Genomic DNA, 11,235 nt, shown 5'->3' with positions numbered 1-11,235 from the left:
ACATGACCAGTCCTCTGTTTAGTCATGAGTGGTCTACCATACATATTTAATAAACAGTTGCGTGACCAGTCCTCTGTTTAGTCACAAGTGGTCTACCATACATAGTTAATAAACAGTTGCGTGACCAGTCCTCTGTTTAGTCACAAGTGGTCTACCATACATAGTTAATAAACAGTTGCGTGACCAGTCCTCTGTTTCGTCATGAGTGGTCTAGCATACACACTTTAAAAGTTATGTTTTCCACAATCTGTAGAAATGAACAATTAACTCATTGATTAATGTAATAAAAGTCTAGTTTTACTCATAGACACAATCTAGTATTTGCAATAACGTAAAAAAAACAAAAAACTTGGAACCGAACAAAATTCTGGAGCCGAGAAATACTTCCCATGACACGGTGAATATAATAAACAAAAAATTAATAATATGAGCTGCTGTTTTGTGAAGTTGGAGGATATTTTTCTATTGGTAGTGTAATTATTAATTTAGGTTATTTGATGCTGCTTAAACAGATATCTATTATAGGGCCAGAATGCCAACTTCGGCAAATATCGACTAATCATCCAACAAGAATTACTGACTGTAGAAGGTGATTAGGTACAGTGTGGTTGTAGACATATTTATCTGTAGTGTATCCCTACCAATACATGGGTACTATTTTTTGTACTTTAGTTTTATCTCCAAAGTATGAAGATGCTACTGTGCTACACTTTCTTTCTTTTAGTTGTTTATACAACTGTGTTAGGTTTATGAAAATAAATATATATATTTATCCTCAGTTACATAAATAATGATAAGTGGTTACATGTTGAAGTTTAATACATTAGGATGCTCATTTCTTAAAGAGAAAAAACACTCGATTAAAACTTTACCCCTGTGTACTTTGTCCCGAACATTACCTATGACTGGTAATCGCTTGCTTCGGTCAGAGGTTCGCTTCCCAGGGGCTTTATCTTCCTCACAAATTTTTTTATGTCTCTACGAAAGCCGGGTCGACTTTCACTTTTACGAGATTCGTTGGAAGAAGGTCGCCTACTTGCTCGACTGTTACTTTCTTCTTTCTCTACGTCCTTAGGATACTGACGAGAACCTCGAAGTTGGCGGGCATGCACTGTAATATTCTTTTCCTCGGGCAAAACCTTCTGTCGGGCACTTGAGCGACTTGCTAACTCACGAAGTGACATCTCATCCTCACTCGAACCTTCAGAAGTTTCATTCTCTAACACTGAAAAAATATTATACTTTATAGACAGATGTGCTTTACAAATATTAAAACCTTTTGAAAATATAAACAGTTGAAAATACTATATAACATTTGAAGCAAAACTTTTCCTTCTTAACTTCTGTCAACAAAGATGTGTTTTCACAGTTTTCCCTGCTTGGTAGCTTATCTACGGTGATCTTCACCGTTTCAACTAAACAGAGGCCAAAAGTTATTTTCTTTATCATCATAGTTAACTATAGTGACTACTGAAAAACAATCATCCAGCAATATTTGTTTGATGTTTCCTCTTCACGAGTATAAATTATGTAAAACCTAAGTGACAGCTGGAACTTGTTTTATCCTGAGACTGACATGACCGTATAGATGAATATTTCTCGGTCAAATATACTGACCCTCTGTACCTTTCAAAAAAAAGTTTCCAAATGTGTTTCGGATCTTTTTTTTATAAATGTAATCAATTATTATGTTTTTTTAACAAAACCTGTTATTACTTAAACATACTTTCTAGAAACCTAAAACAAAAAATTGCTATACTTAAAAATGGTAAAACTTCATACCATGTTTCAAATTACAAACCCTAAGCATATACTAGCAACTTATTAACATGTGATAATATCATTAACTTGTAACTGAAACAAACTACTTTTAATGTACCATTCTTACGTATACTGATTACAGTTTACTATAAGAAACATTATCATTATCTAACAAAGTTCAGTTTAAATATTAAGCCTACAAACTTATGTAATTGTTCTTATCAGTTAATCAGTCAAAGTAATACTGTAATAAGTGTTTTAGTTTTGACCCTTTCCAGACAGGTCACGGGGGAAAGGCCATGTTGACTTGCATTCAAAGTTTGACTGAACTAATATTTCATGAATTTATGTTAATAAGTTTGATATCAACCTGTACATTATAACTGAAATTTTAGTATTTTACCTTATTCAATTTCTTAATTTAAAAGTAAATATTAAAAAACACGTTAAACATCAATTTTTGTGTATCATGTGGTATGTTGAATGCAGCACTGATTCAAATTAGATGTTTGTGATGTCAAAATACGAAGTCTATAGTTTTGTATAAATTAGGAACTCAAATTATTGATATTGAAAAGATAACTATAAAATAAGAGCCTCTTATCTTTTCAATTTGGTAAGATATTGCTCATGTAATAAATAGTGGCACCCCACCCAACTCTTTCCATTTTTGGAAACACTCCCTTATATATACTTACTTCTATATATAACATGAATAACCAATCAGAAGCTCAGAATGTCCCCCTAGTGGCTTTCTCAGCCATTTTAATGTGTTTGTGGTCACCATTTCTTTCTTTCGACCAAGATTTCAAGGAGGTAGGTTGTGTCTTTAGTCTGCTCAAAATTTCAGCTTGATAAATTATAGCAGAATTCTATAGTATTTATATAGTAATTTCTGATTTTCAAATATTATCAATAAACAGTTGTATTATCACAATGACACGTGAATTTGTATTGGAAATGTTGTTTACTCTGAATAATTTTCTCTCCACTGCAAAGATTTCAAAAGAAATTAAAAATTAAAAGAATTTTTTCTCAAAAAAACTTTAAAAAAGGTCTTTACCAAGTTTTTTTTTTATTTGGTATGTAATGTTACTGCTTTGTGAAAACCATTACAATTTCAAATACAAACAAACACGACCCAAAATATTAATATTACCTTCCAATCAGTGCAAGCTACCTACTTAGAGCAAAACTAAAAATTAACCTGGTTATCAGTACAGCTAATTAAATATACTGTATTTACTTTTAAAGATTTGAATGCATTATTTCATCAATTGAGTGCCCTCTTTGTTAACAATATTTTCATCCGTAAATGTTAGTAATATTATATTTTATCAAATAAAGAGTTTAGGGAACAGTTTTTCTCATCATTCTACAAATAATCCATTTGAAAAAGGTATACTTGACAATACTAATAAATACTACTATATTTGATATATCAAAATCTTTACTTTTTTTGCTGGTATCCTCTCGTCTAAGTCTACAGTGTTTCTGAGATGGTTTATCTTCCTTCTCCTCGTGTGTTCTTGTTGAACTGTGGTCTTCTGGAGCAACCCGTTTGGGATAATCTTCCAGTCCCATACAAGCTTTAATAAGCTCAGCAGCATTTTCTGAACATTTTCTCTTTGATGGCTTTAAATAAACATTTTCTGTAGGTTCGTCAAGGATAACAGCTATGCCACAATCACTTTCTTTTATTTGTTCTTCAATGGACTTTTCCTCTTCAGTCTCTGTTATTCTCTCCACATTTCTCTCATATTTACCTTGCTCTTTAATTTCTTCTTCAGTGGACTTTTCCTCTTCAGTTTGTGTTAGTGAGTTTACTTCCAAACTTTTGTCTGATGTTGGCACTGGTGATGTCCTTGTTAATGATATGTGAATTGGACGGACAAGTTCTCTGGTCAGTTGACTATCTTCTGAAGACACAAGCGTTCCATTCTCTCTGGCTTCAGATGATATCTCACCAATTAAAATATTAGAATCAAGTTTGTTGGGTGTGGAAATTATTACAGATGAAGAATTATTTTCGGCCACAATGGAACTATCTTCTAAGTTTGCAGGTTTTTCCTTTGTCTGATCATCTATTATTCCACTCTCTGCTGCTTCAGATTCTGTTATTTGTGGAATCTGACTTTTTTCCTCTCTCTCTTCAAGGAGTGATACAGATTCAGGAATCCCATCTGGTTTGTCTGTAGATAAATGATCAAGTGAAGCATGGTCTCTTCCCTCAGTGCCAGTAACTGACGAAACTTTTTCTGGTACAAGTTCAGATACTTTGGTTTCTATAACCTTGTTTTGACTAGTTGGATTCGATTGACTGTATGTGTAACAATGGTCCTCTGAAATACCTCTTGCAGATGTTGACTCCCTAGCAGACACATGATCTACATTAATTTCTACTTCACAAGGACTCTGCAAACCACCACTAGAGGTAAAAGTAATTAAGTTACCTGTATTTTTGGTACTACTCAATTTTTCTCCTGTAGTAGATTCCAACATGGCCTCCCCAGAATCTGTTTGTTCTTTTTCTAAATGTTTTGGACTATTCTCACAGGATATGGTAGGACTACAGTCTTCCAGAGACTTAGTTTCGACACAGACTGCTGCTTTCATAGATCTTATTTGACCTGTAACTCTTTCCCCTTCACAACCTTTTTCGCTCAATTCCAACGCCGCTGAAGACATGTGACCAGTGTTAGTCTTATTACTTTCCAACAGTGAAGAACCAGCCAGCAGCGAACTGGAAGCCAAACTGCTGGAAGTGCAGATGGTTCCTCTTACAGGAACAATTTTGAGGGAAGGTGATGTACTAGTTACCACCACTGATTTTACAAGCACTTTGTTAACCACTGACGATGAAAGAGATGGCGACACTGATCCTGATGGTTTTATATGCGAGACCACTAATCTGACTGGTGATGTTGATAAAGAGTTGCTGGCAGTAATACAGGATGTGCTCGGAGATCCAGGAGGAGGATTGATTAGCTCTAAAACTGGCTGACTGGAAGATTTTACAGTCTTAAGAGAAGATCCTGCTGCTGGAAGAGTCACAAATTTGATCGGAACAGTTTTAGAGGAACTAAAGGGGACAGTGACTCCAGTCATACTATTGGCCGGTGTCAGCAAAGATCGCTGTCCAACTGAAGTAGGAGTATTTTTAAATATCAATGTCAAGCGATTCCCAGATGTGTCATACCCACTACTGCTAAGCTTAGATGATGATACAACAGGTGAGGAAGTGATTAAAGTAGAATTTGCAGTATTTAAAACTGCATGTGTTGCTGTGCCTATAGAAACAGAAACAATTTCAGTGATAACAGAATGCTTGGAAGTTTCACCTTCTTTCTCTGTGTATGCAATTTTTTCTGAAGAGCTGGAAGGCACCAGACTATCAGAATGTTCGACACTTGTTGCATTAACTACATGACTAGCAACAAGTTGCAAATTAGAAGTTGGCTGAGCCAACGGGTATGTATCTGTTCTTCCAGCCTCAAATGTACTAACTGTAGCATCTGAACTGGGCTGTTGTGAAGATGTGAAAACAGGCTGTGAAGAGATTGTGTCAGTAACTTGAATAGGTGTTGGCTGAGCCAATGGGTAAATACCCGTTTGTGCAGCCTCAACTGTACTAACTGTAGCATCTGGACTGGGCTGTTGTGAAGCTGTGAAAACAGGCTTTGAAGAGATTGTGGTGTCCGTAACTTGATTGGATGTTGGCGGAGCCAATGGGTAAATACCTGTTTGTCCAATCTCAACTGTACTAACTGTAACATCTGGACTGGGCTGTTGTGAAGCTGAGAAAATGGGCTGTGAAGAGACTGTGGTGTCTGTAACTTGATTAGATGTTGGCTGAGCCATTGGGTAAATACCCATTTGTCTAGCTTCATCTGTACTAACTGTAGCATCTGGACTGGGCTGTGAGGAGACGGTGAAAACAGGCTGTGAGGAGACCGTGGAGTTAGTAACTGGAATAGGTGTTGACTGAGCCAATGGATCTGTACCCGTTTGTCTAGCCTCAACTGTACTAACTGTAGTATCTGGGCTGGGTTGTTTTGAAGCTGTGCAAACAGGCTGTGAAGAGACTGTGGAGTCAGTAACTTGAATAGGAGTTGGCTGAGCCAATGGGTACATGCCCGTTTGTCTAGCCTCAACTGTACTAACTGTAGTATCTGGGCTGGGCTGTTGTGAAACTGTGAAAACAGGCTGTGAAGAAACTTTGGAGTCAGTAACCTGAACAGGTGTTGGCTGAGCCAATGGGTTCATACCCATTTGTCTAGCCACAACTGTAGTATCTGGACTGAACTGTTGTGAAGATGTGAAAACAGGCTGTGAAGAGATTGTATTGGTAACTTGATTAGATGTTGTCTGAGCCAATGGGCGTGTACCCATTTTTCTAGCCTCAACTGTACTAACTGTAGTATCTGGACTGGACTGTTGTGAAGATGTGAAAACAGGCTGTGAAGAGATTGTATTGGTAACTTGATTAGATGTTGGCTGAGCCAATGGGTACATACCCATTTTTTTAGCCTCAACTGTACTAACTGTAGTATCTGGACTGGACTGTTGTGAAGCTTTGAAAACAGGCTGCGAAAAGATTGTGGTGTCCGTAACTTGATTAGATGTTGGCTGAGCCAATGGGTACATACCCATTTGTCTAGCCTCAACTGTACTAACTGTAGTATCTGGACTGGACTGTTGTGAAGATGTGAAAACAGGCTGTGAAGAAATTGTGTTGGTAAGTTGATTAGATGTTGGCTGATCCAATGGGTATGTCCCCGTTTGTCCAGTCTCAACTGTACTAACTGTAGTATCTGCACTGGACTGTTGTGAAGAAACAGGTTGTAAAGAGATTGTATTAGTAACTTGATTAGGTTTGGCTGAAGAAGTTGTCTGCTCAATTCCAACTGTAATTGGATTGTGCAATGAATGGGAAACGGTTGGATGTGGATTAGATTGAATGGGAACAGCCTGATTGATTTCAGATGGAACAGAGATAGTAACCGAAGTTGTCTGAGAGCATGTAATAAATTTTGGAAAAACTGTTGAATCAGTACCAAGTGATTTGTGGGAATTAACCAGGTCGTGCTGAGGAAAGGAAGGAGAAGGTATTTCTTGAATAAACTGCTGATTGGCTGGTTGGCCAGTGGAAGACTGGGAGACTGGACTAATGCTCGTGCTGGGATTGCCTGATGAAGAGATATCATCACCAATTTTAAGATGCTTATGTATTTTAATAGATTGTGATGGTTCTTTTGTTGATGGTTTTAGAGTGGTATCCACAATATTACTCACTGAGTCTCTCTCTGTTGAACACTCTGCAATCAATATAAAAACTATTTTAATATCAAGTTCTATAAAAATCTCATATAAAGAAAATATTTCACAACTTCTTTGAATATTTGATAACAAATCTTTAATGAATCTTGGCTTAATTTTAAACTTAATACTGTTGCTGCTACACGAACGTATATTGTTTTACATCTGAAACAAAGTGCTAGAATCATTATTACTGCAAACAGTTTGTTTTAAAAGTTGTAACACTACCTTGCCCATACAATCGTTGCTATTAGAACAAAAGACACTGATATCTTAAGAAACATTATGAATGTATGTAGTAAAATTTAAAAACAAATAACATTATTGAATAAAGAAAAACTAATTTATCATTACACTCAAAAACAGTTTCAAACTCATGGCTTTGTGTTGATACCAATAAAATTCAATATCATTAAAGCATAACCGGGTTAGTATAACATTTTTCACATTCTTATGTGCATGTGTTAGTGAACAGAATTATATCTAAAAATAGCTGAAAATATGAATACCTTTAGGTAATCTAACTTTTTCAGAGCTTGAATAAATCTCTGCATTGTGACAGGTTTGAATCTCTTGTTGTGGTAAGATGTCTGTCTCACCAGTGCTTCTCTCCATTTCTTTGTTCTGAGTTGATAACAGTTGTGTTTTTGGTAGGACATTTATAATGTTTGCTTCCTTATCATTAACATTGCTACATAATTTCTGGCAAACAGTTTTTGTTGTGTGCTTGGCAGTGTCTTCATCAATGGAATCCATGCTGGATTCTCCACTATCACATTCTTCTTTAGTCTTTTCCTTACCATTATTGAGATTGTCAGTATTTTGAGCAGTGAGACAAATTCTTTTGCGTTGTTTGGCCATCTGTCTGTTACAAGATCCACGCTGATAAGTCTCATTTTCCCCAGACACCATGGATAATGATGAAGGACAATGCCCAGATGCTGTGGCTAGAGACGTGGATAATGATGATGGACAACGTCCAGATGGTGTGGATAATGACGAAGGACAATGTATCTGATCAAAGTTAACAGGTATGGTTAGATTTTTTAGAGAAGCCATGTTATTCATATAAGTTTCACTTTCCCTTGTCTGCAGAAGAGAGATGTCTAGCCCCTGGTGCATATCACCATGAGAAGGTACAAGTATTGGTAATTCTGTCTTTTCTGCTAGAAACTGTAACTTACTACCTACGGAGCTGGCTTTCGGCACACTCCCAACAGAAGGCACTTCTATCAGTTTTGACAGTGGGCTTATTCCTGTACTACTGTCCAGGGCAAGAACTCTAGCCCCTGGAGGAGAATTTCTCCTGACGTCAACAAATCTTAAACCTTGAACTTTACTGCCGTGCTGAATGTCCAATGACCTATCATCTAACCTTTCCTGATAGTTGGCAGGTCGATGATGGTTGTTTAACAATGAAACAGAACCAATGTGTCGATGAGAGGGCTTTAATAACCTGTTCTGCTGAATGTTGTCCACTGTTTTAATATCTTGCTGGTTATCTAGTGGGCAAATGAGCAGTGGCCCATTTATTGGATTTCTTCTGTTCAAAGCATCAACATGGTTTACACCTGAATCCCTTGATGTCTGTGCAATGTTGTGCAATTGTGATGACAAGTATGAATAAGAGGTGGGAACTTCCTGTCCAGAAGTACTCAATACATGATATGCATGCCTCGTAACAGCCACTTTCTCCTCTTTATCTGTATGGATTTTACTCTCTTTTTCACACTTCTCTCTCTCATTAAAAGACACAACTACTGTCTTCTGGTGTTCTTGGGTATTATTTACTCGCTGAGTGACCAATTTTGTCTGTGCACCACCCACTGAAGAGGATGCACCACACCCTAAACTTCTTGCCATTACATCTGGCGAAACTGCGGGCTGAGATTGATTGCAAACAGCATGACTGAGAGACAAATGCTCTTTATCTGAATGCGTATAATCTTCACTTAATTTGGTGGTATACAAAGCCCAATTCCTATCTTTGGATTGAGGTAGGTACGTGCAGTGTCCTGCAGGCGAACTTTTGGATATTTCTAAAAAAAGAAGGAAAAAAATGAGTTGTGGAAATAAAAAATATATAAGCAAGGCATTTATATGCTACAAAAAAGTATTTCATCAATATTGTATTAACAAGCTGTTCTCTTTTTATTAGGGCTACACTGATAAAAGCTGTGAGGATATTTACCTGTAGGTCAACGTATGAAAATAAATTAACTGAAACAGTTTCAAATAAGATATACTGCATGTTACCACAGTTAATTTTTATGTTGTAGTTTCTGATTATATGTTAGAGTTTAGAAATGTTAAGCAATTTTTTGACAATAATTTCTATTATCTAGTTTCACCATAAAAAACAAATATTACTGCAAGTGTACATGCGAGGCTCTCACAAAAAATATTGAAAACACAATAAGTTTTACTAGCAACTGCTGGAAATATACATTAATACTTCTGAAACATAAAGAAACAAGGTGGGCAGACAACAATGGTAGACACCAGAAAATAATGGTAGAAACAGTGAGTTGTGTCTAACCTCATTAAACATACCATAAAGAAACAAGGTGGACAGCCAACAATGGCAGACACTAGCTGGCAGAATGTAATGGTAGAAACAGTGAGTTTTAGTGATTCATTGATTTTCTTACTGATGTCCTCTCTTTGAAGACTAAAATATAAACATTTTCCCAAAAGATTTTATTATTCCTTTTGTTTTTGAAACTCTAAGAACATGATTGCTAGATAGAACAATCAGAATGATAAAAGCAACACAATGACTATAGAAAATGTTATGTTAGTAGACTACTGTCAAAGCATACCATGAGCTGTAGTCTAAAGAACTCTGCCCAGTGAACAAACCAAAATATTGTAACAGAAAAATCTTTTTATGTTACAAACAAGCAAAAACAACAGAAGAATGAGGTTTAAAACTAGCTATGATGCAGACCAAGATCAGAGAGCCAAGGTTATAGTTCACCACAAAAGTTTGTTTTCTGTCCTTTTAACCTAATTGAATGTACGAGCTATTAGTAAATTATAAATGGGAAAAGAAGAAGAAAAAAGAGCTCATTACTTTAACTTGTTTTCATCCCCAATTCTATTTTTAAAGTAAGTTTTCATAGTTTCTCCTAAAATTCTCTATAGAGTGAACAAGGTATTACTGATAGAATTTATTTTCAGTAAAATTCAATGTTTAGAATCTAGAAACTGATTAACGCAACTCCATTTTAAGTTATTACTCCTCTTAGAGTTAATGGTTGAATTTAGTTTTTATGTATACACATTTAAAGATGAGTTACAACTATACTGGTTAATAACAAGTGACTAATCTTAACACAATTATTACATAAAATTAGTTATAGTAAATACACTGATCTCAACACATAGTAATGTACAGTAAATACACTGACTTCAACAAACACTAACGTACAGTAAATACGCTGACTTCAACACATAATAACGCACAGTAAATACACTGATTTCAACACATACTAATGTACAGTAAATACTCTTGACTTCAACACATAGTAATGTACAGTAAATACACTGATCGCAACACATAGTAATGTACAGTAAATACACTGACTTCAACACATACTAAACTACAGTAAATACACTGACTTCAACACATACTAACGTACAGTAAATACACTGACTTCAACACATACTAATGTACAGTAAATACACTGACTTCAACACATACTAAACTACAGTGAATAAACTGATCTTAACACATACTAAACTACAGTAAATACACTGACTTCAACACATACTAACGTACAGTAAATACACTGATCTCAACACATACTAAACTACAGTAAACACAATGATCTCAACACCTACTAACCTACAGTGAATACACATAATGACCACATTAATACATATAGTACACACTGACCGATTTCAATTCAACATACAATCCCCACTAGAACTGTCCAATTAATTCAATTAATTGAAATTATGATTTAATTACATACATTGACTTCTACACCTACTAACCTACAGTGAATACACATAATGACCACATTAATATATATATAGTACACACTGACCGATTTCAATTCAACATACAATCCCCACTAGAACTGTCCAATTAATTCAATTAATTGAAATTATGATTTAATTACATACATTGACTTCTACACCTACTAA

At 35.7% G+C, this 11,235-nt stretch overlaps 1 protein-coding gene across 1 annotated transcript in view; it reads right to left on the bottom strand.

Moving 5' to 3' along the window:
• Positions 1–11,235, bottom strand: part of LOC106473285 — a gene marked incomplete at its 5' end in the record, with an annotated part of 24,367 nt that overhangs the window by 2,553 nt on the left and 10,579 nt on the right. Inside the window, 3 exons of the mRNA XM_022401747.1 lie at positions 900–1,225; positions 3,216–7,079; positions 7,590–9,119. Coding sequence (XP_022257455.1) covers positions 900–1,225; positions 3,216–7,079; positions 7,590–9,119 — 5,720 coding nt within the window. The remainder of the gene's footprint in view (positions 1–899; positions 1,226–3,215; positions 7,080–7,589; positions 9,120–11,235) is intronic.

This window comes from Limulus polyphemus, unplaced genomic scaffold (genome assembly GCF_000517525.1).
Source record: "Limulus polyphemus unplaced genomic scaffold, Limulus_polyphemus-2.1.2 Scaffold6044, whole genome shotgun sequence".
In the NCBI taxonomy this organism is placed as follows: domain Eukaryota; kingdom Metazoa; phylum Arthropoda; class Merostomata; order Xiphosura; family Limulidae; genus Limulus; species Limulus polyphemus.
The sequence above is the reverse complement of the archived record's forward strand: the minus strand, read 5'-3'. Positions and strand labels throughout refer to the sequence as shown.